The sequence below is a fragment of the Aphelocoma coerulescens genome, chromosome 27, assembly GCF_041296385.1.
Source record: "Aphelocoma coerulescens isolate FSJ_1873_10779 chromosome 27, UR_Acoe_1.0, whole genome shotgun sequence".
Taxonomy (NCBI): Eukaryota; Metazoa; Chordata; class Aves; order Passeriformes; family Corvidae; genus Aphelocoma; species Aphelocoma coerulescens.
In genome coordinates this window covers 4,863,823-4,891,461 of record NC_091040.1, presented here as the reverse complement: position 1 = coordinate 4,891,461, position 27,639 = coordinate 4,863,823, and the positions used below count along the sequence as shown (strand labels likewise).

Sequence of the window (27,639 nt, the reverse complement as noted above, 5' to 3'; positions counted from 1 at the left end):
GGGATGGAGGGACCCGGCGGGGCGCGACTCGGCGCGGCGTCCCCGAGGGCTGGGGGGGCGGCGGGTCCCCAGGGAGCCCCGGGGGTGCCCGGCGGCGGTGGGACGGGACGGGACGGGACGGGACGGGACGGGACGGGACGGGACGGGATGGGGCCGCCCCGCCTCCCGCTTAAAGAGCCGCGGCGCCGGGCGGCCCGCAGCGAGCTGGGACCGGCACCGCCCGCACCATGCGCTCCGCCGCCAAACTCAGCCGCATCCTCCTCCTCCTCCTCCTGCCGCCGCCGCCCGCCGCCGCCTACTTCGGGTCAGCACCGCCCGCGGGGTCCGGCCCCGGCGCTGCCTTCGCGCCGGGACCCGGGGGGAGCTCGAGGGTCCGTGGGGCAGCTCGGGGTGTCCGTGGGGCAGCGCCGGAGGCAGCGCGAGTGTCCGTGGGGCAGTTCGGAGTGTCCGTGGGGCAGCACCGGGACCAGGGGACGAGCGCGAGTGTCCGCAGGCAGCTCGGAGCGTCCTTGGGACAGCGCCGGCACCGTGGGAGCGCCGTTCCCCGCGGATGCTCTGCGGAGGGGCCGCGGGGGCTCCGCGGGGCTGCTCGGTCCGCGGGCACGTCCCCGTGGCTGCGAGGGGGTCCCGGCCGGGCCGCGCACCTGCAGCGCCCCGCGCATCCCCCCACTGCCCCGGGCAGCGCTGGCACCGCGGGGACCGTGCCGGCGGGGCGATGCGGGGCAGGGGGTGAGGGAAGGGGACACCCTGTGCTGGGGTCGCAGGAGCCCCCGCGGGATAGATGGGACCAGGGGACGATCAACCGTGCAAGAGCGGGATGTGGAAATGGGTGGGAGATTCTGTTGGCTGGGAGCAAGAGGGAGGAAAACTGGATTTATACCCCTGAAGTGTGCTCCGAGTCTCTCAGGGTGCGAATTAGCCCCGGCAGCGGCTGGCATTGATCCCTCCCTGCAGGCTGCTTCCCTGGGGGCACAAGGTGGGAGGACGGGGCTGACACAGGGAGCCAGGGCTCAGCAGGCAGGGATGGGGACATGAAGGTGCTGCGGGGCTCCATGGCTTAAAGTCAGCCCAGGAACAGAGGGTGTGCTCGGGCACAGAGAGGCAGAGCTGCTGCTCCAGCCCGGGGGGCAGGATCAGGATCACTTGGGCACAGCTGTCCCTGGGTGTGTGTCTTCCCCTCACGTTTTAGTTTGCTTGGGGTAAAGGCAAAGATGGGTTTGGAACAGGCTGGGTCAATGCAGAATTTCCCATGCAGTGTTCTGGGGGTTTCTGTCTGGTTTTCTATGTGAGCTGCTCCTCAGGAAGGATTTTCAGACCCTGATGGTTACCAGAGCTGTTGGTGCCCATATCAGTGAGGGTAGAACAGACACAAGCATTCGTAAATCAGTGGTTGTAGCACTCAGGACTGGTCTGGGCTGCCTTACACACGTGGAGGGCCTTGTCCCCTCTCCACTGATCCTTCCACCACATGCCAGATGCTTCTTCCTATGTTTGCTGGGAAGTGTCTGCTGGCTTGCCACTTCTCACCTAGGACATGACGGGTATTTCATTTCTGCTGCGAAGCTTCCTTAAATCATCTGGATTTTAAATTCAGCCTAATTCAGTATCATTCAGCCTAATCCACACCTAAGCCCGTGCTGGGCGGGGGCTCCCCTTTCTCAGTCACTCAGAGCCTGTGGCAGCAGTCACTCCAAGAAAGGGTTGGGCTGCAGGGACAGTTTGGCTTTCCAGCCACAGGGATGGGCACGTGGCTGTGCCAGGGGAAGTGAATGAATTTGTGCTGCCCTTCCAGATAACAACACAGAGCTGTCACTGACCATTGCTCAGGCTGGACTCTGTTAAAGCGACCTGGGTGATCCTTTGCTCTGTGTCAATGATCTAAGTGGTACGAGCAGCTTTCTGGGCACATGAAATCTGTGTGTGCTGCCTCTGGACCTTGCCCAGCTCAGGATCTGAGGCTGTAGGTTCAGTTTTCAATGTGGTTTTTTAACTCGAGGGGTCTGACACAGGTGTGTCCTGCATATTCTCACCTCTTCATCTGAAAGTCAAAAGAAGAAACCCAAGCTTAGGAACTCAGGGAGTTTGGTGGTGATGAGCAGTGTGATACTTGGGTGCTTTCAGATACAAAATTGAGTTGATAGACTTGGGAGGAACTTGAATATTTTAGAAGTGAATGTGGTCTGATGTGGCTTGGTTTGGGAGAAAAGCAATCTCACACCTAAATTATTACTGAACTGGAAGGGACTGGGGACCCTGGGTCAGTGGTCTGATTCTAAGTTTAGCCAAATAGGAGAGGCTTAGGCACGAGAGCCAAATCTTGGCTTTCCAAACACTTAATGGAGAAAACCTGCAAAGATGCAAGAAAAAGTGAAGGAGGCTTTTGGGTGGCAACCTGAGCCCTTTCTGCTGTGGAAGTGGCAAAGGTGAATTATTGCTGGTTCAAAGGGTGAAGGAAATGCCAAGTTTGATTCCATTAGGACAAAGGTAAAGCATGAAGTGTATGGGATAGTCCAGCAAAAATGGTCCAAGGGCCTGGCAAAGACACAGCTCACCTTTAAATACAGAAAACAAAGTTGTGCCAGAGTGAACACAGCATTACAATGGATAAATTCAGAGAAACCTAGAATGGGCTGGGTTGGAAGGGACCTTTAAAGATCACCCAGTCCCACCCCCTGCAATGGGCAGGGACATCTTCCACTCGACCAGGTTGCTCCAAGCCCTGTCCAGCAGAGCTCTGACCCCATTCCCAGTACCTGGAGCTGTTGGCTCACTGGTGTCCGTGCACTGGCTGTGCTTGAGCAGATCCTGAACTCCTGGTGCTGGGTCCACAGGGGGTAAATTAAAACCTGCTTTTAGGAGAGGCAGCGAAAACAAGCTCTGTGTGAAATGTGGCCTGGCTGTTGTTGGGACTGTGTTGGGCTTGCCTGGCTCTCTGCATGCAGGAATCCAGGAGTGTCCAGTCCTCACCTCCTGACTCCCTTTATGCTGGTTTTGCTTCCACCTTTGCTTCAATCCTCCCCTACCCTGCAGCCTCCTGTAAGGCTTCCCCTCCTTTTCATGCTTTTCCTCTCAGGATATTCTGCTCCTCAGGTGGTGGGAATGTCTCCAGACCTCATTAAAAGCTCTAAGCCTCCTGTTGTCTCCTTGTTCGTGTTTCACAAGGTGAAAAGTCATTTAGGATGTGCTGGAGGGCAAAGAGCTTCTCCCAGGGCAGAATCCAGAACAGACCCACCCCAGGTAGGAGGTCGGTGGGAAGGTGGAAGCACCAAACCTGATCAAAGCCTTCTCCTGGGGAGGCCTCTGTGGAACATGCTGGGACATGTCTCATCCATGGGCCAGGCTGGCCCCTGCTCCATGACTGGGGCTGGTCCCTGCTCCTTATAACTCATCCTGAAATGCCTCTGGTGGCTACAGAGGTGCCTGGATCCCGCAGGATGTTGCTGACTGGGCTCACAGCTCCTCTTGATTCAGCCCTACCTGTGCCCTCTGTCTTCAGTGCTGGTTCTGCTCCATCAAAGCCAGAGCCACGATTGTTCATTTTCTCATGGAAGGATTTTTTTGGGGCTGTTAGAGAGTAAAAACAGCATGTGACTTGCAGGGCTATTGAACCTGGGCCTTGCACAGGTTTGGAAACAGCATAATGTGTTAAATGATACCTTAAAGTAAATATGATCATCCTTAAAAAGCTGTCCTCACATCCCCTGTATCCTTCTGGAGATGTCCAGCAAGCCCAGTTACCCACATTCCATTGCTTTCTTTGGCACTGTTTTATTGCAGCATTTCCCTGATACATCTAATGGACCAAATGCACCTCAAATAGCAACTCTGCTGTCCAGTTCTGAGTGCTCCTGGAAAGGTTTCTGAGGATATTTCTCTTCCTGTTCAGCTGATAATTAAATGCTGATATTATTTACGGGCTGCATCGTTGTTCCTCAAAGGACAAATCCTCTTTCAGGAGGGTTTGTTACAGCATCATTTTTGTCATTGTCGGTCACACAGAATACTGGGGTATTAAAAAAGAGAAAGAGCAGAAATGGAGAGGGAAGGAAACTTTCAGCTGAGCTTTGGGAAGACTGAGGATGGAGTCTGTGGTGAAACAGCAGAGGGGCTGTGGGGCTGCAGACGCATTGCAGAGGGAAAAGCTTTTCATGGATGCTTTTTGATTCTCTTCAGCACCCAGAATCTCTTCAGTCACTCTCTCAGTGTATCACAGGTTCTAAAAACCCATTCCACTGGGTGTTGAGTGTTTCATGCCAGGAATGTTCTGGGGAATGTGGCCAGTCCAGCGTTAGACTGAAAATCTGCTCTCCCCTGTAACAACTGCCCTGTTGCTGCCCTGGGCTGGGGGCTTGTCAGCCCTGGAACTGCCCTGGAGTCAGGATCCACATGGAGATATTTCATGTGGCTGAGCTGGGAGGTGGAAGGAGCCAAACCAAGGATGTCCAGACTGTGGGAGCCCAGAGCAGGTGAGGATGGAGAACCCTGTGCAGAAGCCTGACCTGGTTACTGCCTCTCCTCCCAAACTGGCAGCTCTTCTGATGAAGGAATTTTATATCCTGTTCTCTGTGGAGCTTTGGGAGAATTCTTTTTAAAAAATGAGTCTGGATCTGGACACATCATCTGTTACTGCTCCCAGGCAGGGCTTGCAGCAAACAGCAAACAATCCATCTCAAAGGATTCTGACTCACAATGTCGTGTGAACTCACCTGAGGTTTTAATTCAAGCTTTTTCTCTTTGTGAGGAGCAGAAACTTGATAGAAAACCTGGAGGATAGCAGGTAGAGAGACACCTGCCCGAGGGGCTGAAATGACAACTCTGATGGAGGAAAGTAAAAAGCTTTGATATCAACTGCTAAATCTCAATATTGATTCTTGAGATTAATCTTTCAGATGTTCTGGGGATTTCTGCCACCTCCTTTGCAGGCAGTGGGGGTACAAAGCAGAGGAACCATCCTGATAAAGTCACAACAGCACAGCACTCACAGGCCATCCTTTCATCCAGGGACAAATGGGGAGGATTAAACTGTGCTGTTTGTGAAAGGATGAAAACTCTGTTTCACAGAGCTGCCGGGGACAGAGGAGAGCTGGGGACCTTTGTGCCCTGCACAGGCCTTGGTTCCATCTGTCGTGTCCCACATTCTCTCAGCCTTTCCTGAAGGCTTCTTGCAGCTCTCCGTGGGGTGTAGATATTCCTGTGGAACATGAAAGGCGCCTGAAATCAGATATGGAGTCCTGTTGTGGGCTGCTTTGATTTTTCTCCTTACTTGGGAGAGGTAGGAAAGGCATATTTTTACTGGTTTTTAAGACCTTTCAGATCCAGAGGACATTGGGCATTGCACAGGAACAGCCTCTCATTAAAAGTCTCTTAAGCAGCTGGAATGTGGCTGGAAGGAGATTAAAGGAAATAGATGAATTTAGCAAAGTGCTTAGACAGAAAAGGAGAGAGAAATAAAGTTGGAGATCCTTATTGTTCTTTCAGATTGCGAGCAGGTGTGCATTAATTCAAAGAGTTCACTTTCTTTGCTGTATGATCTGTAGATAATACACTCTAAATCATTTAAAACGATGCAGTTTGCCTGACTGCAAATATCTGCATATTTATATTTAATCTTGTACGAATGTTTGCGTGCTCTGATCTTGATCAGATCCTGTGTTGGCTCTGCCCTGATAAAACACAGAGTTGTGGTGGGAGCCTGCAGAGCCTCCACTCACACGGGCAATCGCTGTGGCTGTCCTGGCTCAGAGAGTGGCTTCTGCTCCCAGCTGTGCCACTGTCACCTGCATGGCCTTGGGCACCTCCTTGAATTCCTTTCTGCTTGTCTAAATTGAAAGTTGTGGGAGAGAGGAGTTTTGGGAGCTGTGTCTGTGCTCTGACTGTGTGACTCCTGATCCTGGGAGCCTCAAACACAGTGGTGGAATTATTTACATAATTTATATCATTTATATAATTATTTCCTGCTGACATTGCCCTGCCTCAGGTGACAAGTGTGAGAGTTTGCACGAGGGAGACTATCACAGACAGGTGTGTTCTGGGTAGCTTTAGTCACTTGGATTAACCTTGGATTAACTGACTGTTTACTTCATTAACTTTGTTCTCTCCATCTGGTTATTTCTGCCCTCCATTTCTAGAGAAAAAACAAGTTACTCCATGTGTTGCAACTTCAGAAATTCAACAACAACAGCAATAATAATAATAAAAATAATAATAAATATTAAGTAAGTTTGCCTGTGCAATCAACTATCTGTGCAGGGTGCTGCATTACCTCTTTCAGAATTTAAAGTGTTGCTGGATCCAGTTTTAGGAAGTGTTTTTCCCGAGAAGCTTTTGCTTTGAATGGTGAAAATGATGAATTAGACTCGGTATCTCTGTGTGTGGTCCCAGGCTGTATTTACACTATTGAGATTGCTCTGGAAGTGGAATCAAATTCTTCAGGGTTTTTTTTTTGGTGCCTTTCTTCCACAAATATCAACACCCAACATCCTTCAGAGCCTGGAGAATGGCAAAGCCACCTTCTCCCAAATCCCACTGGCCACTGCTGGGCCACAGGACATCCTTGAGATAATCCCTGTCCAGGACTGTAGAACTCAGGGTTTATGTGGCTTCACCACCTTCACCAGCACTGGCTAATAACAACCGTCAAGGCAAAAGCATAAACAGGAGTAGGGTGGCAGACTGAGATGCTCCCTCAGAATCTTTTCCAGCTTCTGGCAGTCTGCACATCCAGAATTTCCTGTGGCAAAGTATCTTTGTGTTTAATGGTCCCTTTATGACTTGTCTTCCATGGTTTGTATGAATATATGGATATTTTAGCGTTCCTGGTGCTCTGCATTGAGAAGGGCTGCAAGTTTAACTACAGCCTCATTTATTTTAAGTCTATCAATTAATAAATTATTGTCATTTCCCCTGGTTCTTTTATAATAGAGGTTGGAATAATCTTTACTCACTTGGAGGCCAGTCCTGCTTCCACAGCCCTGTGTTCTCCTGGTATCCCTTCTTCTCCTGGTGGGAACTGTGGAAGGTATCCAGCTGTGTTCTTACACAAGCTATTTTGGAAATCTGTCACCTGTACCTGTCCAAGCAGACAGTAACATCTGGCTTGTCCTTGATCTGCGTGTTCAGTGACTCCTTCAGGTTTAAGAGGCCTGACCACCTTCCACAGAAGTTGTGTTGACTCTTCTCCACAGTTCTGTATTTAACCTTTGCCCACCAATTCCACTCTGGTTTTAGAGTTCCTCTGAGCTTGCCCAGGACAGCTCTTCCCTGGGTCGTGTCATTCATCACATCTCTTGTAAATCTTGATGATCCCTTTGCCACCTTTTCTCCCTTTCACACAGGTTTCAGCAACACCTTTGCACCACATTCTCCTTCCTAAGTCAGCACCTGGATGTGAATCACACACCCCTGGCCTACAAAAGAGCTTCACAGTCTTGGCTTTACAGCTGCCACTTGAAATTCAACAACCCCCCCAACAAATCTGGGGGAGCTCAACAGCCTTTAGTGAAACTGTGTCTGCTCAAGGGCTGAATTTCTGACTTCAGTGTTCACCCTACGGCTCCTGCTTTGCTGTTTGCCACTGGACTAAAGCACTGCCTGCTCTGTCCCCCAGGAGACGGGATTCATGGATTTTTGGCCAATATCCTGGGCCCTTGGGATATGGAATTGTAACGGCAAGAACAAACAGAGAGCAGTTATCTTGCAGTTCTCTGTTTTTTCCCAGTTGAGGTCATACCCTGGGACTCCTCTGGAGTCAGAGCCACGGAGCCTCTGCACTGAGCTCCTGCTGCTTCTGAACCCCTGTGAAAGGGAAGGGCTCAGAGCTGATCACACCTTTCCTAGGAAGGAGATGATTGGTCTAAATAGTGAGTGAAGCCACTGCTGCTGTCTCAAATATCTGACAAGGGATGGATGATGGTTTAGCTGGGATGGAGGGCACTAAAATGAGGATGGAGCCTGGAAAGAAGGGATTTTGGGGAGATAGGATGCCTGGCACGGGCAGCAGGTCTGTTGGCATGTGGACAGTCAGTAGTTTGGTACCTGAGTTTGGGAATGTTGCAGCTGTGCTTTCAGTGAGTGATTTGTGTTGTTACATCAGGCTCTTAAACTCTTCAGTGCCAGCTCCCACTTCCTTATTTCCTCTCTCTGTGCCAGGAGCTTGGGAAACTTTGGTGCCTGGGAGCACAGACACTGCATGGCAAAGGGAGAGGAATCACATTTCCTGGGATGTCAGTGCTGGAATCCCACTGCCAGGCAAAGTCCAGGTTCTAGGTGAGGGTTGTTATTCTGACATAACAGCAACACTGACCACTGACATAACCAGCACTGTCCCACTGAGCTGGGTGCAGTCTGAACTTCCCTAAGCCAGACTTTTGCTGACCTCTGAGCCACGAATGAGTGTTGTCATGTTCTCTCCATGGAGCCAAGAGAAATTCCCACGGTGCTGCTGGTGACAACAGACATGGATTTCTCCTCCTCCCCATGGCATCAGTCTGGGACTTTGCCCTGGTGGGTGATGGGAATGGGATACCAGATCTAACCAATCTGTATTGATTAATCTTCTGAGCTGCTAAAATGCCCCGACCTGCAGCTTCCTAAATATCCTTCCCTTCTTCACCTTTTCCATGACTATGATCTTAGAATCATCACAGAATCCCAAACTGCTGTGGGTTGGAATGGACCTTTAAAGACCACCCTGTGCCATGGGCAGGAACACCTCAGGGTGGCTCAGAGCTCCTGTCCGACGTGACCTTGAATGATCCCAGGGATGTCTTCCATAACCCACCGCTTCTCCTGCTTCTCTCCTTCCAGCTTGACCGGGAAAGAAGCTCTGACCCACTTCCCCTCGCTGGGCGCCCCGGGGGGCTCTGCCCCGGGGAAGGGGCACGTGAAGCAGTGCGAGCTGCTCCAGCTGTCCCGCAAGCAGAAGCGGCTGTGCCGGAGGGAGCCGGGGCTGGCGGAGACGCTGCGGGACGCGATCCGCCTCGGGATCCTGGAGTGCCAGTTCCAGTTCCGCAGCGAGCGCTGGAACTGCAGCCTGGAGGGCCGGCCCAGCCTGCTCAAGAGAGGTACAAGGTAGTTGGTTTGCGGGGAAACTCTCGCTGCAACCCCCAGGATGTCCCAAATTAAACCTCACATGGAGCAAAGAGAGGCGGCGAACGGGGAGTGCCGAGATCTCTGTTTCACCCAGCAGTTTGGGCTCCCTTACCACAAAATAAGCTTTGTCCTCATCTTCCCAGCACGGTTTGTCACGGATTGGAAAGCGGGAGGAGGGTTTGGAAGGTGGGAGGACGTTCACATCCTTGGCTGGTGGCTTCTTCTCTGAGAGCAGAGTCCCTTACCCTGAGCACCCTCCTCAGCTGGGGTGATGCTGTGGGAAAGCAGGGTCAGTGCTTGATGTCAGGGGACAGGCTAAGAAAGGAATCCTTTTAGTTCCTTGGGTATTCATGTGTGTAAACCTCTGTAATTCTCAAATCCAAAATTTAAACCTATTTACTCTTTGAAAAAGCTATTTATCTGCATGCACACATCTCAGTGCATGTTGATGAATCTCTCCTAAGACTCTTTTACATAAATTTGGAGAAATTTGGGCAGAAGACCCACTGCTTTCTTGTTTCCCAAAATGCTTTAGATGAAAAAATTGTCCCATAAGGTCTCGCTTTGAGGTAGAAGGGAAAATAATAAATCCTTCCAATGCTTGAGAAAAATACAATGAAGATGGACACTGAAATTATTTCTTAATAAAAGTTCCCAGAGAGTGCATATAGGGTTTGCCAAGCCAGTCCTGGTCCAACCAAAGCCTGACTGTTACAGAGTTTCAGCCCTTCAATAACTTCTATTAGCACTTGCTAAACTTCAGTCTTCAGATTTATTGAGTTTCAGTTCTTTGATAATATTTAGCAACTTAATGTTTTTTTAAAAAAGGGCCTGAAGAAGCCAATATTAATTTTGATGAAAATCAATGCTAATTTTAAATAACATTGGGATCGAAACTTTTTTATGTTTCCTTTAAAAATTATCAATTTTTATTACATTAAATATCAGCTTAATATTTTATTAAGTCAGCACATACAAGATCAGATTTTCTTCATTGCAAGGCTCAACTGTGAGTTTTTTAGCAGGTGGTGGAAGGAGCTGTTCACGATCATTTTGAGTGTCTTTCTGACATCTGCACCTTCATCAACCTCAAAGAACTTGAAAATGACAATTGAATAATCCTCATCTTCAAATAGCTGGAAAACATTTAATTATCTGGCAGTGGCATGCCTTAGCATTTCCATGGGCTCCTGACTGACAAAATAAAATATCACCTGTAATTTCAAACCTGTTTTGGCAGATGGGGATAAGTGTTTGAAAACTTTTATTACAGAACCTTAAGGATCAAGTGATGATTTAATACAGCCAGGTATTGCTGCACCCCCTGTGTGACAGGACACTTGGCTGGGAGCAATTATCAGTTCTCATTTTCCTTTAGCTTGCAAAGGGGTTTGCTTCTTTCATAAAGAACACAAACGCTTTCAGCTGCCACTTTTGATCTGTTTGTGACATTTCTTGGAATTTTCTTGGAGATTGTTGGTCATGCAACTCTCCCCTGTCACCCAGGTAGTGACGAAGTGTTTTTGAAACGTTTAAATCATTTGCTATCTCCATGCTCCAAGAGAAACCATAAAGAAAAATACGCATTTTTAGCAGTCCTAGATGGTCTTAAGAGTGCAAGAGAGTGAAAAAGATCCTTCCCAGTGGGACGGGGCATTTTTGTAAGAGGTGAAAAGCCACACTCAATTTGCAATCACCACTGACAAACTGCTGTGACTGGTCTGGATCATCAGTGCTTTTCCTGCTTCTAGAGATGCCAAACAAACAAACAAACAAACAATGAGCCAAGGGTTTTCTGGTTCTTGAAATGCCAGATTTATTTTACCAGTCTGCACCGTTTGTTGCTCTTGATACTTCTCTGGGTACAACTGGGAAACTCCTTTTGCATAACCTGCAACCTTTCTGTGGCCATTGTCACTTATGACAGTTACTACTCCTCAGTAATCCATGCAAAATCCTCCTGCATTCCTTCTCCACTTCTTTAAAGATCCATGGAAAGGGTTAGATTTTAAATGATTTCAAGCCACCTTGTTACACAGGGGCACTTGATGTCTTTATAAAAACATGTAAAGCAGTGATGGCCTTTTGGTGTCCTGGGTGTGCCATTAAGGGCTGCTGGAAGTCAGGTAAAGCAGGATTTCACCTCGGATGCAGTGATCTGGGGAAATAAATACCTTTAGTGAAGAGGTCAGAGCCAGCCACTCTCAAAATGCTTCTTGAGAAATGAGCTCTCTGCAATCCTTCCACCCCGTAATCCATTTCTTTGCCTCCTTCTGGTTGGACTCTGACCTTCCAGCAGTGGTTTCACTGATGTCATGAGGAATCCAGGAATGGTACAACAGAGGAGTGGTGACTCACAGACATGGAATTTCCAGGATGGGAGATTTGGAGAAGTCAGTTGGACAAAGCCCTGGGCAGCTGGCATTGGAGCCAGCCCTACTTGGAGCAGGAGTTTGTTCTAAAGACCTTGGGAGTCCTTCCACCCTAAATCTTTCTATACTTCTATAGCATTTTTTGGTTGGTTGGTTTTGCTGTTGTTGTTTTCAGAGAGATGCCTCCTCCACCTGCTCTGAAATGCTCACACTCCTTCACTACAGCATTGAAAAGCCTCTTACCCTGAGCATCTTTCCTTTGGCAGAGTCACCCCATAGCCAAACTCCTCCTGTTACAATTCTCCCTGTGGTCTGGAGCACACCACAGCACACAACAGTGCTGCCATCACAGCTAAAGTCCTTCTGGATTTATAGGCTGCTGAGCTAAGAAATGCTTCTGGAGAGCTCAGGGCAAGGCTTGGACACATGGAAGGTCCTACCAGAGGGAGCTGCTTTGCTGCAGCCTCCTGAAATTCATCTCTGTGCTGGATGTTTGCAGCCAAATTGCCCAGCAGAGACATCTGCACTCAGATGTTCCCCTTGCACTGAGTTTCAGATTCCATTTTGTCCCTCACAACACACTCAGTGGGGTCAGGGGAGTGACCCATCCCCAACCTGGGCCCTGAGAGCCCGGAATCGGCTCCAGGCCTCACTGCCTGTGGTGATAGGAGCTCTGCTGTCACTGTGGGAGGAGAGATACCAGGGCACAGGGAGAAACCTCTGCTCAGATCCCAAATTGTGCTCCTTGGAGCTGATTGCTGCCATCTGTGGTGTGTCCTCCTGAAAATCCAGCTCCAGCAGCTGCTCTGCCCCACATTCCACAAGGGCTGAAGGACAGCTTTAACTTCCCTCACTTGTTTTGTGAATTAACAATGAAATGGTGATTGAGTCCTCATGATGAGGTAGAGGGAATCATCTTAGACTTTTCAGACAAGCATTTGGCAGCCTGGTGATGTTGAAGCTTTGTTTGAAGGAGAAGGAGACGTTTCAAAGTCTGCTGGGTCTCTGCAGTTGCTGCTGTCTGCAGTGGCCTGACCACAGCAGCGGCCTCCGATTTCCAGTGGGCTGAAAACTGGCCAGGACTTACATGGGGAAACCAAAGCATCAGAAATAGCAGGAGCAGTGTGGTGATCCACAGAGTCAGATTTAGCAGGGGCTGTGGAGCCGCCGGGGCCTGCTGGCTCCTCATGGCATGGGAAAGGGCCTCCGGAATGCCCTCCTCTCTTCTGGGATCAGTGTGTCAGAGGGGATGGTGGGAATCTGGTGAGCATCTGGAGATTGGCTGCTGGAATGATTTAGCAGATTTAGGATCTCAAGTATCAGTTACCCTCTCTTAGCTCCTTTGGAGTAGGTTAGACGCTGTTTGAAAATGTGAGCATCATGCTGCCATCCACAGTCTGCACTGACCACATCCCATACCAGCTTTTACAAAACTTTTGGTGGATTTGGTGACATTCTTCCATTATTTTTAGAGTACCCAGAGAAATTTTATTGAGGATCATCAACCAGAGAGATGAATTGCAAATTATTGCCCCAGTGGTTACAGCAACCAAAATGGTGAGGCAGGAAGCAGTCTGTTGGTCGATCTCCTTGATCTCCTCCATATTTTCCTGACTCTCCCCTCATGTCCATGCTGCTGGTAGATCTTTACCTAAAATTCTGCAATTCCAAAGAGCTCCTATGAAGTCTGTTGAAGTTGCTAATGAAGCCTCTCCATTATGTTCATGATTAGTCACATTTTTCGTTCTTCTTGCTGGCAGCCATCAGAAGAACTCTTTGTCCTGCTCTCTGGTCGTTTATGGTGGACATCACTCAGATCTCAGCACTCAGTGTTCTGGTCTATTATTACAGCTGGATGGGAGTTCTCTGAGGGAACAGAATGATGGAGAGATTTGAGGTTGGACTTGGTGAATTCTAGAGGTGGCTTCCAACCTCTGCTCCAGGCAGGGCTTAGAGCAAATCTAGATCAAGTCTCTGTGGTTGTCTCTTCTGTTACTAGGGGAAACAGGTTTTCCTTCTGATGTGGAAGGATGTTTGGAATTTTCGCATGTGGAATATTTGTTTGCTTCATTGTGTTTTCTTCCACGCAATGTAGAAGTGCTCTCTCTTTCATAAACCAATTTTTTTTCTATTTTGGCCAGTCTTGCCCATTCCTGCCCTCAGAGCTATTGATCAGTCACCTGTACCTCTCTTCCTTGCACTAAATTGTGGACTTGTTAAGCAACTTCCCATTAGTAGTTTGTGGTTTTTTTCTGCAAATGAACTCTAGAGGAAATATTAAGATTTCCCCCAGGATTGAATAGGAGAGGAGGTAAATATAAATAAATAAAAAAAAGTTTTGTGGTTTGGGTCAGGTTTGTGTCACTCAGAGTTTCTGAAACTTCTGTGAATCTCGTGGGTATCAACATTCCTATTCCTGTGTGATCTCATGTCTCCACACTGAATTTTCATTCAGTCACTGTACTTCTTTCCTGGTTAAAATGTCAGAGTCACACCATGACCTCAGGGATTGTAGCCAAGCTGGGAATCTGCTATGGGGAGGAGAACAGCTTCAGAACACACCCCCACAGTCCCTGGGAGTAGACAATTTCCAGAGAATTCAGAAAACCCACACACGTGTGTGAGCTTTCCTTCTTGCCAAGATGTCCTTCAACACTGAACCCTTTCCATTCCAACTCCATGTGGTCTTTTCATAGAAAATACTAGTACAGCCCCAATTAAAAACATTTTAAAATAACACCTTGGATTTTAAGACACTTTTTTTGAGTCTCTACTACAGACTTCCTGATTTTATGCCACAACATGATTTCAATGATGGTCTCTAATTACACCAATCAGCTCCGTGCCAGGCACAAACAGAGCTTAGTGGCAATCACTTTTTGCAGTTGGGTGTTTTCCCAGGACTGTTTGTCTCTTGCCACCCCTCCTTTGTCCATACTGAACCAGTCATGGGTGAGACCGGAGTGTCACTACACCGGTCACTTCAATCTGTGTTCCTCTGTGGGGATGGTGCGGGAACACCGGAGTTTTGTCTCTTTGTACTTCTAATTATTGTGCTTGGGTTTGGTCCATGGGCAGGCAGGAGAGCCAGGGAGGTGCCTTTCCTGCTCCTCCCATCTCCCAATCCTTCTCCTGCGCAGGTTTTAAGGAAACAGCCTTCCTGTACGCCGTGTCCTCGGCCGCGCTGACGCACTCCCTGGCGCGGGCGTGCAGCGCGGGGCGCATGGAGCGCTGCACCTGCGACGACTCCCCGGGCCTGGAGAACCGCAAGGCCTGGCAGTGGGGCGTCTGCGGGGACAACCTCAAGTACAGCACCAAGTTCCTGAAAAAGTTCCTGGGGCAGAAGAGGATCGGCAAAGACCTGCGGGCCAAGGTGGACATCCACAACACCAACGTGGGCATCAAGGTAGGAGCTGCACTGGCAGGCTTGGGATGAACTTTGGACTCAGCGCAAGTCTTCCAACCCATCCTGTGTGTGAGAGGGCATTTGCTGCCCTGCTCAAACCAGACCTGTTCACCTGTGTGTCCTGGGTCTTGTGGCGCTGAGAGTCCCTGGGAAGTCTCCTGAGCTCTGGTGTGAGGAGTTGTGTGTTGAGTGGCAGAGGAGCATCCTGTGTCCTCCAGTGGTCCCAGGGTGGGTGCCAGGGACACACAGCACGGTGACAGCTGTGAAACTCCACAGCTGAATGACTCCAGGGGTTATGCCAGGGCCACAGGGGGTTCTCAAAACAGCTGGAGCTTAGAGCTGGTGGCATGTGTGAAGCAGATTATGGACCGAGACTCTTGAGATCAGTTATGAGTCTGCTGGTGACCTGCTATGGAAGGAGTCATGTCACCATCAGAGACCATCAGATTGAGCATTTTGACCTGTAGGTTACAGGCTACTGACTTACATTGTCTCCCATTTACTGAGTCCAATTGTTGTTTAATTAGAGCACTGTCTTCATTTGAATATACCAAAAGGAATTCACCATGCTGGAGATACTCGGTTTTATGGCTGACTGCTCCTACTATGACAAATAGAATTAATAAGAACTTATTTAAGAACTTCTTTGGTGTTCAGCTGGTTATCCTCAGGCTATTCACTCTCTGGCTCGCCAGTCAACTCTGTAGCCATTCCTCCGTTTTTTTAAAAATTATTAACACTTTTCCCTCCATAGAATAGAAATAATGCCAATAAAACTGAAGTGCTTGCAGCTGTCTGCGACCTGAGCTGTTGCCTCTACCAGAACTAGGTCCTGGCAGGTAAATAACCACCCCTCCTCTTCCTCATCAGGCGGTGAAGAACGGCCTCAGAACCACCTGCAAGTGCCACGGCGTGTCCGGCTCCTGCGCCGTCCGGACGTGCTGGAAGCAGCTCTCGCCTTTCCACGAGATCGGGCGGCTCCTGAAGCTGCGCTACGACGACGCCGTCAAGGTCTTCAGCACCAGCAACGACGCCGTGGGACACTCGGAGCTGGCGGGGCCGCACAGGCACGGCCACTCCGCCAAGCACCCCGCCCTGCCCCGCCCCACGGACCTGGTGTACGTGGAGGACTCCCCCAGCTTCTGCCGGCCCAGCAAATACTCCCTGGGCACGGCGGGGAGGACGTGCTCCCGGGAGGGCAACTGCGACAGCATGTGCTGCGGGAGGGGCTACAACACCCAGAGCCGCCTGGTGACCTTCTCGTGCCACTGCCAGGTGCAGTGGTGCTGCTACGTGGAGTGCCAGCAGTGCATGCAGGAGGAGGTGGTCTACAGCTGCAAGCAGTAGGGACAGCGCCCGAGGGGCGAGGCAAGTGCAGGGAAGCAGCAGGGGGACAGGGACACGACTCTCTGCTGCGGGGAGAGGGCAAAGGCCAGCACCAAACGCGTGCTGTGCTCCTCTCACCTCGCTGTTGAGATGCTCCAGCCTGGGGAGAGCCCCCTGCGTGAGGGGGGAAAAGCAGAGGCTTTGTGCGGTATCGGGTCAGGAAGGAGGGACAGAGAGCAGGGGGAATGTGGGGACAGCAGAAACCCTGATGCAGCCACAAAGATCCCTCAAGTTCAAACTTGTACTCACCTCTACAGCAATATCCTCCTCCTCCATCCTTCAGGTGCAGTCCTGGAAATGCATCGGGGTGGTGACATTGGGACTCTGAGGGCTCGTGCCCTGGCTCCTGGAGAGAAGAGAATTAAGGGACTGGGGAGGCCACAACCAGAGAGAGACTGGCTCCAGATGTAGCAGGGACAGCCGTGCTCCTGCACCAAGGCACAGAAGGACTCTGGCAGTGGGGGATTCTCAGCGCCATTCCCTGGGAGCTGTGAGCTCACAGACACACTGCCGAATAATCTCATTTTGACACAGAAATTGTGCCTCAGAAGTACCGGTTTACAAACAAAGGGAGCTCACGTCCATCACCTCCCAGGTCTGTAGTTCGGATGTTGGACTCCAGGCTAACCATGTTTTAACCTTGCTGTTCCAGGTCGCATGGAACAGCCTGTTTGAGCCACAGGAACTCAGCTGAGGGCTGTGAACTCACCCCTCTGCAGCACGTGGCCTCACAGAGGGGTATTTATGGGTGGTCATCCAGGGTGATGGTGCCAGTTATGCATCTCTCTCCCTCCTTTCCCCCAATCAATCAATCAATCAATCAATCACCTTTTTGTCCTATGTGCAGCACACTCTACCTGGTGCCCTAGGCATGTGACATCCCACATCCTGCCCTGTGCCAGTGACAGGTAAAGCTTCTGAAAGGGAATTAGGAACCACGGGAACTGGGCTGTCTGAAATATGTGCAGGTCATGAGTGACAATCCCTGCCCTGAGGAGCTGGGTATAACCAGCCCCTGCAGGCGTGAGGGAAGGAGCACAGGCCGATTTGGAGTCATGAGCCCCTGACTTTGAGCCTTGTTTTTCCAGTGGACTTTTAGCTGAACACGCCAGACACAGCCTGTTCAGTTCCTCTGGCTGTGATTTAGAGAGCAGTTTTGGGAATGGCAGTGAGGTACCCCCTGACCTGGCCACCAGGTAAATGCAGGTGTGTGTGGCACAACCTCTGTGGGTGTTCAGCTCACAGTGTATATGTGACAGTGTATTTTCCTGCTCCAGGGGTTTTCCTGGTTAATCCTGCAGCAGCTCTGGATCGTCCCTGAGGTAAAAAATCTGCTGTATTTACTCAGTCTTGGCAACGGGCACAAACCAGCCAGAGTGGAGATGGGCTAGTGCTGCAAAGAATGTGGGAATCCTTAAGCTCAATTCAAAATTCAGTGGCAATGTAAGGGGTGAAGATGCTGGTTTGGGTTGCTAGACAGGCTCATCCACAGGCGGAATTGTGCTGAATTCCAATGGGATGGAGTTCTCCTCAGAGGTGTGGGATGTGCCCTGTGTGCTCAGCTCTGCAGTGTGGATCTGCTGGAGCTGGGCAGCTCAGCTGCTCCCTTCCATCTGCTCTGAGCAATTCCCCCACAGTGAGGAGCGTGAGCTCACACTCTCTTTACCCTGACTTTGTTGCCCTTTTGGTTTTTACAACTATTTTTGACTCCTGCTCCCTCCAGGGCTGGCACAGAGCAGTCTCAGAGCAGATCAAGCCATTAACTGGCTGTTTGGAGGCCACTCAGAGCTTCCCTCTCACCAGCTACAGGTCTTTTAAAGGGCTTATTCCTTTTCATCCCTTTTCTGGCTCAAATTGACTTGAACTGAATTAAAGAGTTTATGACAGACATAATACTGCAAATAGGCTTAATTAGCCTTATTTTTTTTACCTCCTAAATACCCAAGAGGAGACCATTATTTATATGTTGCTTCTAATCCTTTTGGAGTTGAAATCTTCCCACGAGTCTCAATTTTGAGCTCTCAATGAAAAAGCTTCCAAATAAGCTAAAATTGGCATAGTGGGTGAAGTGAGCAGGGAACTCACTCTGGCTGAACTATTGATCCCAAAACCTTTGTCCCACTGACCTCCAGCCTTGTTCAGCATCAGAGGAGAAGGGAATACCCCATCCCAGGAGGGTCCTTTGGGATCCCATGCAATTACACGGATCATTCCCATTTAAAGAGGGACTGGGGCTCTGTGGAAGAAGGTGGGAGCACAGCTGGATCCCATTCCTTGGGAAGCAAGTGGAGAAGACACCACTCTGTCCTCTTGCTTTTATCAAAGCTGCACAGGAATTGCTGAATAAGAACTGGACAAAACTGTATTTCAGGGAAAATTAAGTTTCTTCATGTACCAAAGGGAACTTCTAGAAATTCTTTGTCCTGTGTGGCTCAGAGCTGCTGGAGAAGATCTGAGGAAGGGATGGTTCATTCTCTGGTACCCTGGGGTGGGTTTGGGCTCAGTGGGATGTGGAGGTTTGGCATCGGGCTGGAGTGAATTTGGGTTGTTCACTGTTAAGCCAGGTCTGGACAAGGACATCTGATGTCCCCCAGCTTTTCTCTGGTTAACTCAGAGCCCTTTTCTGCCCCTCCTGACACCGCTTCAAACCTTCCTGTCCATCTTCTGCCAGGCAGCACAGCCTCAGGCACTGGAAGCCAAATGATGAACACTGATGGGAAAGAAGTCATTTCAAATGTCTGATTTGAGGACTGGGGGAAAAGACTTGAGCATAGTTTGAGTTTGAGGCAACACTGATGGCAGTCCTTTTGGTGTCCTTCAGAGGTGGTGCTATGGATAAGGGAGGGACAAAGTTTGCTTGGGAGAGATACCTTGGTGGCTTTGGTTTTTTTTTTCATTCAGTTGCCCAGGGGGGTTTTATTGGGTTGATATTCCAAAATGGGATTTAATTCAACTGACAGCAGTGGGAGCAGGGAGCAAAACCTGTGTTTGGCCCTTGATATTCTTAGGCTTGAATTGTATTTTCCTCTGAACCAAGACCAAGCATCATCTTGAGCAAAGCTCTTCTGCCACCTCCTGGAGATCTGGGCTGTGAGGACCTGGGAGTCCATTTGGACCTGGGAGAGCTTTTTAGTTGTGCCACACATCTTATAATGTACTGTAAATCCTGTGGGTTTGGTTAGATGTGTAAATTACTGGAATGACAGGCTGGAGATACAAGGAGATCACATTTAAGTCTTGACAAAGAAATCTTCTCGGCAGCAAAGTTGAAAGCTCATACCCTGCCTATTAAAAAAAACATTTTCCAAGTGCAAGTGTACCTCAGTGGCTACTGATGGTCAAAGTCTGAGCTGCACAGGCTTTGCTGGGAGTGGTTTGGTTTGGACTGAATCTTTTCCTCTGCACCTAAAATTCAAATAACCTGGGAACAGCCATAGCTCCAATACCCCTAACCAGGGTCCTCACTGCCCACAGAGGGGCTACACTGCTCACACAGGTCAGTCCCTGGCCCAGGCCCTGTCCTGCTGTGGACTTCCTAGTCCAGCTTTTATTACCTTTCCTGGTGGCTGTGGTGCTGGGCTTGGTAGTCATGGGTCCAGCATGCTTGTTGCAGGGGGGAAATAGAAATCCATCATCCATCCGTCCATCCATCCATCCATCCATCCATCCATCCATCCATCCATCCATCCATCCATCCATCCATCCATCCATCCATCCATCCATCCATCCTTCCCTTTTGACAAGGGCATGGAGTGACAGGACAAGGGGGAATGGCTTCCCAGTGCCAGAAGGCAAGGTTAGATGGAATACTGGGAAGGAATTCCTCCCTGTGAGGGTGGGCAGGCCCTGGCACAGGGTGCCCAGAGCAGCTGTGGCTGCCCCTGGATCCCTGGGAGTGTCCAAGGCCAGGCTGGATGGGGCTTGGAGCAGCCTGGGATAGTGGGAGGTGTCCTGCCCATGGCAGGGAGTGGCATGGGATGAGCTTTATGGTCCCTTCCCAGCCAAACCATTCTGGGATTCTAGAAAAAGTTTTACTGATGTTTATGGATCCCACCATCTCTAGGAGAGGAGCTGAACCTGCTTGGGAAGAAATCTCATCTCGGGAGGCTGCCCCATCTAATGGTTATACCCCAGCAATTCCTGGAGGCTGATCCAGGGATCCGTGCAGCTGCTGCTCTGCTGGAAGGGCAGGGCAGGGCTGGGGGGGCTTTGTTAGATCAACAAAAAGGCCCATGTAAACCAAAACCCACCAATGAGGGGGGTGACAAACCCCACTCCTGCAAGAGTCACTCTACACCCTGTGTCAGACCTGGAGGCCAATTTGCAGCAATATAATAAAGATGTCACTTGGAAAAAAAAATCTGTGCTTTAAGGGAAACAAAACTTTTGTCTACCTCAAGATGTACAATTTGTGTGACAAGAAGTATGGATGTTATTTATATTTCTTGTATTTCCTCTAGAAAGAAAATGGTGCTATGGGGTTTAAGTTTCATTGCAGTCCTGCTTGTACCTTGTGTTAATTTTTAGATATTCCTTTTTATAATGTGCATATTTGTGTTGTCCAGTGTTGCACAAGTGTCTGCTTTGCTGTGTTCTTGTCAGGCAATAAATACCAGCTGTTTTCTAAGAATGTTCATTTCTGCCTTTCAAGGAACACCCCTGGGACATACCTTTGAATAACCCCATTCCTCCACAGTCACAGTGATGTCATTCCTGTAGTTCTCCTTTCCCCCCACCCTGTGCAGGAGATAACTGGGAATGCCCATTCCTGCCCACCCAACCGTAAGGGCTGCCCAGGCAGGCTGAGCTCAGGTGTGTTTGCCCTGAGGAAATGTGACTCTGGTGAGCCAAACCTCATCCAGGACATCAGTGGCACTTTTCCTGGAGCAGCAAAACAAGTGAGGCACCTTTGCCTGGTGGCTCTGTGCCACATGTTTGGATGTGACAACTTGTGCAACTTGGGAACTGGGCTGATGGAACTGGGGCAGATGTTGTTGAGCCTCAAAGACATGACTGCAAGGTGCCCTGTGCTCTGCAGGGTCTCCCTGGGGAGGTTGTCTCACGGAAGCTGTGGAGCCCCAGCTCGGTCTTTGCAGGGAGGGATGATGGGCTGGCTCATGCTGCAGTGACCGTGCCAGACCAGTGGCTCCTTGCCCTTCATCTTGGGCACACAGGAGCTGCTGGCTCCGGCAGTGGCTGAGAGTGACTTTACCAGGTGGTCCCAAATAGCTCCTCCAGACCTTGGTTTGGCACCAGGCCACCATGGCATGGTGACATCTCACACTGTGGTGCTCAACACCACCACAAGGCCCGAGGAAGGGCCTTGGCCACGGCTGTGGCCGATGCCCAGGCCCAGCTCAGCGTGGTTAAGGGCACATCCACAGCCAACATGTGCCAGGCCCAGAGCTGCCAATCGTGGCCACACCAGAGCCACTTCACACTGTGGTTTTCCTTCTGGTTGGGATCCTGTTACTCCGTCCCTCTTTCCCCACCACCAGTTGAATCCTCTGCACAGAATTTCACTTCTGGCCTGTCAGAAGGGTCTTGCCAGCCCTAAATGTCAGCACGTGGCTGTCCAGCTCTTTGGCCTGTACTGAGTGAAGTGTGTCAGAAATACCCCTCCGAGTGGTTGGGTTCTCCTGGCTAAAGCATCCCAGTGAACTGGGCATGATCAATATTTCAAAACACTCACAGGTCCTCTCTAACCCTCTTCCCACACCTGACTCTTCAGGCTCTACTCTACTTTTCCCTGTTCTTTTCTAAGGTCTGCTCAGCTTGTCCCCCAGAGTGGTGCAGTTCGTGAAACATCTGCTTCCCAGGAAAGCTAAAGCAGCAGTAGAACTCTCTGGACAGGCTAAGCTGGGTCAGTGGCATTTTCTTGGGGACTGGATGAGGCCAAGGGGAGGAGACCTTGCAGTGTGTGTCTGTCACAGGCACCAGCCCAGCTCAGGCTTGGGTCAGCATGGGGTCCCCAGGATTGTCTCTTCTCCCCCAAACCATCACTACTGAAATGGGGTCACCACCATCCCTGGAGGTTCAGGGAAGCCACACAGGTCCTGGGTATCAGTCTCTTCAGCTGCTTCATGGATGAGCATTGGGCTTTTTTTGTATCCTCAGTTATCCCCAGTCAATGCTTCTCCTGCCCCAGTGTGGCAGCGGTACCTACAGGACCTCCTGGGTGGAGGAAGGGTGCTGACTGGGGTGCTTTTTGGGGACAGATGGTGCCAGGATGCATTAAGGGCCCCCACCCAGCCTGGCTCTGCTGTCCTGGGAAGCAGCAGTGGCTCCAGGCTCTCCTGGGTATCAGGGCACAGCACGAGGCAAACATGAGCTGGGCTTTGGAGGGACAGGCTTTACTTCCCTGCTGGGGCCCAGCTGTCCCAGTGCCACCTTCAGCACAACCTCCCAGGCTGTTTTTGCCTCTCAGCTCTTCCAGGGCACCAAAAGGCAGCAGTGCTTTAGGTCCAAGGACTAAACAGAAAAGTCAGGTCTTGCTGTGAGAGGGAAAGGTCCTGGAAGGAAAGGTGGGGACCTGGGTGGTAGAACATGAGGAGGTGTCCCACCCTTCCTCAGCAGTGCCACAACACAGACCCTGGGCACACGAGGGGCCAGCCCAGTGTTAGCAGGGGGATAGCTTTCCTGAGATCATCTGTTCCTGGGAGAATGGTGATGTGAGGAATTTGTTTTCTTCATGGTGTTGAGTGGAAGGGTTGTGTGAGTGCTGGGTGGGTGCAGTGAAACCTCCTCGTGCTGCTTGTTACTGTCACAGTGGGATTAAAATGTCATGGGAAAGAGCTCCTGGCAAAGCAGGCCAGTGGGATCCCTGCTCCTTTGTGCGGCCATGCTGAAAATCCCTGGCCTGGCTGGGTGCAGACCTTCAGGTTCGGGTCCTGTGCTGGGCTGGGGCAGACATGCTGTGGCAGCTCCCAGCCATTCCTGCTGACTCCAGGGAGCTCTTTGAAGTCACAGGAGAGCAGCAGGATCCTGGACACAAAAAGGGTTTTAAGGTCCCTTCCAACCAAAACATTCCTGTGATCCTATGAGAAAACACAGGGTAGTTTGCAATTCACACCTTAAATATAGGAAATGCTGGAAATAGCTTTTATTGACACATTGGTGTCTTCCCAGCCAGGTTCCTTCTCTAAGCAGCATCATGGATGACCAAAGTACCATTGCTTTGGGAGCAAGCAGCTCAATGGAAACATTTAATAAACAGCACAGGTCACAATCCTGTTTATTGTCAAGGGTGGTACCATCACTGGGGACCTCTGGCAATTCCCAGTCAAGCAATTTTCCCCTCTCCTCCACAACTGCATCTAAACTATTGTGTAAATCCAACATCCCCTACAGAGACAGCAGCAAAGTGTGAGCTGTGTGTCCTTCATGTGGACTCACCACTGTCCCCATTCTCAACCTGGCTGCTGAAACCCCACCCAAGGCTGTTCAGGGCCAGCGTTTGCTCTGACCCGTGGGGGTGATGGCTGGTTGAGATCCCTGTGCCCACCCAGAGCCTTTGCTCCCTGTACTGCTCCTGCAGAACCTCTTTCTGTGCCCTGGTTTGTGCAGTGGCAAAGCCAGGACATGTCCCTGGCTCTTTGTCTGTGTGTGCTCCAGGCTCTACTTTTCTAAAACTGATCACATCAGTGGCTTCCAGCCTGACTTTGGGTGTCTCAAACTCAAGCTGCAAATCTGAGTGAGCCCAGGAAAAGAAGGAGGCATCTCCCAAGCAGGGCATCTCTATTAAAGGCTTAGGACAAGTGAACTCCACTCTACTTTTTCCCAGCTTATACAGGTTTTAAATCCCACAGCCATGCCTGGGACAGTGGCCTCTGCAGCCTGTGCTGTGTTTGCTAGGGCCTTTCTTTTGCACTTGTCTGAAAGGCTTTGGGCAAAAGTTTCTGCCAGGCCTCATTTTTGAAATGCATGAGACCTTCTGCCAGCTTTGCTGGGCCTGGCCTAGCTCTGACTTCCTGCATGCACCTTGTCCCAAGGTTTGATCAGAGACCTGGGACGTGTGTTTGCAGGGATCACCTCTGCCAGCTCCCAGCCAAACAATCTGTTCCTGTCAGCATCCCCCGTGACACAGCAATCTGAACTATTAATGGCTACAGACAAGACATCTTGGCAGCCACACTAGACAGAAACTACCCATCAAAATATAAATTGCTGAAATCTTTGTATCCCTTTTGTCCACGGATAGAGGCACATCCCAAGATTTCTGTACTTACTGATAATCTTAATTTCCTAGTAAGGTATTTTCCCACTGAAATGACGTTTCTCTGCTCTTTTTTAAACCCAGGGTCACAAATGTTTTCCAGAGAATTTTGGAGACTCTTCTCCCATTTGTCTTGGTTAGTAGATATCAGGTCTGTAGAATCTGATGCCTTGGATCTACCAGATCTTGATGATGTTGTCAGTATCTGTTGGTGAAATATTTTGTATGCAGAAATAATTCCCAAGACTCCATGGGAAAGGTCCCAAATGGCACATTAGAAGTGCTCAGCCCTGGCCCTGTTCAGAGCCCTTGCAGATATTCTCCTACAGGGATGCTTTTAGCTGAATGTACAACACAGTCCTTAGATTTTGTCCCCTTTGCTCCATCTGCTGCCAACTGCTTTCCTACATCCCTACAAGCAGCTGGGAATGGATTTTGGCTGTTGGATCCCAGGCCCAGCATGTGCTGAGCCAGAAGACATTTGCTGCAGCAGCAGGTGCAGTATCACGTGCTGGGGAATGAGAGTTCTCACATTTCCACTGCTTGGCACCTCGATAGACCTGTGCTTATGGAGAGAAATTGTAGATGGCTGTGCAGAACTCTGCTGAACAGCTCTGCTGTGTCTCCCCCATCCCACCCCACACCTCCTCAGCTGCATCCACTGCTCCAGGTGTTTCCTCTGCAGAGTTCTGCTGGTCTCCCTGGTTGGTCTGGAGACACAACTCTGTGGATGGGCAGGATGGAGAATTGGGCAAGGCAACCCTACGCTGTTGAAATGTCTCCATAAAGAGATCTTGGATTCAGCTCTTGCTCACTAAATCAGTTATTCTGAGTCACCTGTTGGCCCTTGGAAGGCTCTGCTGGGGATCTGATCCTGCCTGATCCTGTTGTAGAGACACAAATCCATGCCCTGGAGTTGCCTTGATACCACCTTCTCCTTGCCTGCTGCCTGGCCTGATTTGGCTTTCCTCCAACGTCCTTTACTGCCTTTTGTTTTTTATCCAGTTTCTGTTCCCTCCCCCACCCCTGACTCACCCCAAATTCTTTATCTTTCCCTCTGTGCTGCTCTTGCCAAAACTCACCTGCCTCTTCCATTTCTCCATCCCCTCTTGCTTTTAGCAGGGAAGTTATTCATGGCATTGCACTGCCCCAGGCAAACTCCAGCACAAAATACCTTGGGAGCACGGGGGCATGGCTGGGGTGAGCAGGGCAGGCAGGGCCACAGCCAGACCTTGCACACAGGCGGCTGGAAAAAGGCCTTGTGTGGAGAGAGAGGACTGCTGGGGGTCTGCCAGCTCCTGGTGTGGCCACAGCTATGGTTCACACTCATCTGCAGGGCCCTTCTCTCCATGTTCTGGGACTTGTGCTTGTCCTGAGAAGAGCTGTCAGCAGGGTTGGTGTCAGTACTCACACAGGCACTCTTGTTCCCACCAGAGTCACCTGGTGTCAGAGTTGGGAGATGGGAACAGGTACTTGTCCCCTTCTGAGTATCTCAGCTGCAGTCCAAAATCAAGCTTGTTTTGGTTTTCCTCTCTTTCAGTTCTGGGACAAGTTCTCCTGGTGTTTAATCCACTCCCAGAATTCTGCAGGTCTTGAGATGGAGAGAAGGAAACAGAGGAAAAGAAAAAGAGCAGCAAGTTCCTCTTGGCTGAGGAACTGCAGCATCACCCAGCTAAGGAGACAACAGATCCACAGGGAGAGCAGGAGCCAGGGCACAAGTGCAGGTGAGGTGGGAAAGCCTTTCCCAACCACATTTGCCAGGAGAGGCTTGCCTGTTTCCCTGGACAAGCCCAGCAGCATGAAAGACACGGAAATAAAGATCAGTAGCTTGTACTGATCCAGGCTGTGACTTTTGTGTTACTGACTTGGAAGAGGGGGAGAAGGATCCCCTGCCTGCTATCCAAAAACACCCTGAGGTCACCTGAAACCAGCACATTTTCTTTTTTTTAAAACCCTCCTTAAGTGCGTTTCCCTCCCCTGTGCTGAGCTGCTCCCCACGAGTGCCCAGGGGCTCCGGGAGCCGCAGCCCGCGCAGGTGTTGGGAGGACGGAGGGCTCTGCTCCCACCCCAGCTCCTGGAGGGATGGGGGGGCTGCTGGAGGGGGTGACACACGTCAGGAACCGGAGCTGCCAGCGCCAGGTCTCACGTTTCGGCTGTGGAGGGAGCTGGGTCAGGTTTGAACAGGAGGTTTAGTCTGGGGCTCGTAGCCCAAGGTCAAATGAGATTTCTGTGAGACAGACAGTGACATGTCCCACCTTTGGGCTGCTTTGACAGAGATAGCCCAACGCCCTCCCCGAGCCTCAGCCCCCGGCACCCAAGCAGAGGTTTTGGGGATGGGCAGGATGGGCCACCCTCATGTCCTCTGAGGCAAAACTCCAATGTCACCTCCCCAGCTCTGCTGTTGATGTGTCTGAGACTGCGGGCAGCTGCTCCAGGCCCTGCTCTGTTTTGGGCAGCGCAGCACAAAGGTGCCCCGGCTCATAGGAGGCCTCCAGATGCTCACATAACACAGATATCAATTGCCTTTAGCATTAATAAGTGAGGGCATGTGCATTCCTGTGGAAGTTTTGGAGGATAAGTCTGAATTCCAGCTGAAGGAGTGATGTTGTCCCAGTCTACATCTGTGCACAGGTGGAATTCAGTTTGGCCTAAGAGCACCCTGGGGCTTGGGAAGGGTAATGAACACTGTAGGAGCACTTGATCCTGGGCTGTCTACCATTGCCATGGAGTGTTTGCCATAATTTCAGTAAGAATTCATGTAAACCTCAAAAAAGCTCAACTTCCACAGGGACTGAAGGGATTCTGAAGGGAAAGGAGACCACCCTCATTGCCTCACCCATCAGCTGTCACTGTGCTCTGAGCCAGTGCCTCAGCTGTGAACCAGGCACAACTTTCCAACCTCATTTGGTCTGGAAGTTTAACTCTGGCTGGTCTGGCTTGGCTGCAGGGCCCATCATGTCATGTCCCCATGGTCCTCCAAGGCAGCCCCTGAGAAGGTAAAACCTGTCCCACAGTCTCTTACAGACTGCTCAGGTAACCACCATGTCCACATCACTCATCCCAAGGGATGAATTTGGTCATTTAAAAAGCAATCAAGTGCAAAAAAAGAAAAATAGAGGTTCTAAAGCCCAAGAACAAAGAGGTTTGTAGTGACTGGAAGCAGCTCCTTA

At 50.4% G+C, this 27,639-nt stretch overlaps 1 protein-coding gene across 1 annotated transcript; it reads left to right on the top strand.

The window, feature by feature from the left end:
• The first annotated feature begins 227 nt into the window (after nucleotides 1–227).
• Nucleotides 228–16,215, top strand: WNT9B (Wnt family member 9B). The gene is made up of 4 exons (XM_068996577.1): nucleotides 228–304; nucleotides 8,806–9,062; nucleotides 14,603–14,868; nucleotides 15,739–16,215. Exons 1-4 carry the CDS (start codon nucleotides 228–230, stop codon nucleotides 16,213–16,215), a joined length of 1,077 nt encoding a protein of 358 aa, XP_068852678.1.
• Nucleotides 16,216–27,639: the final 11,424 nt, after the last annotated feature.

Excerpts from the sequence above, each read along its gene's own strand:
- WNT9B (XM_068996577.1), top strand. The coding sequence starts at position 228 with ATGCGCTCCGCCGCCAAACTCAGCCGCATCCTCCTCCTCCTCCTCCTG. Across the intron at positions 305-8,805 it reads CCCGCCGCCGCCTACTTCGG|CTTGACCGGGAAAGAAGCTC; the intron begins GTCAGCACCGCC and ends CTCTCCTTCCAG. Across the intron at positions 9,063-14,602 it reads GCCCAGCCTGCTCAAGAGAG|GTTTTAAGGAAACAGCCTTC; the intron begins GTACAAGGTAGT and ends TCTCCTGCGCAG.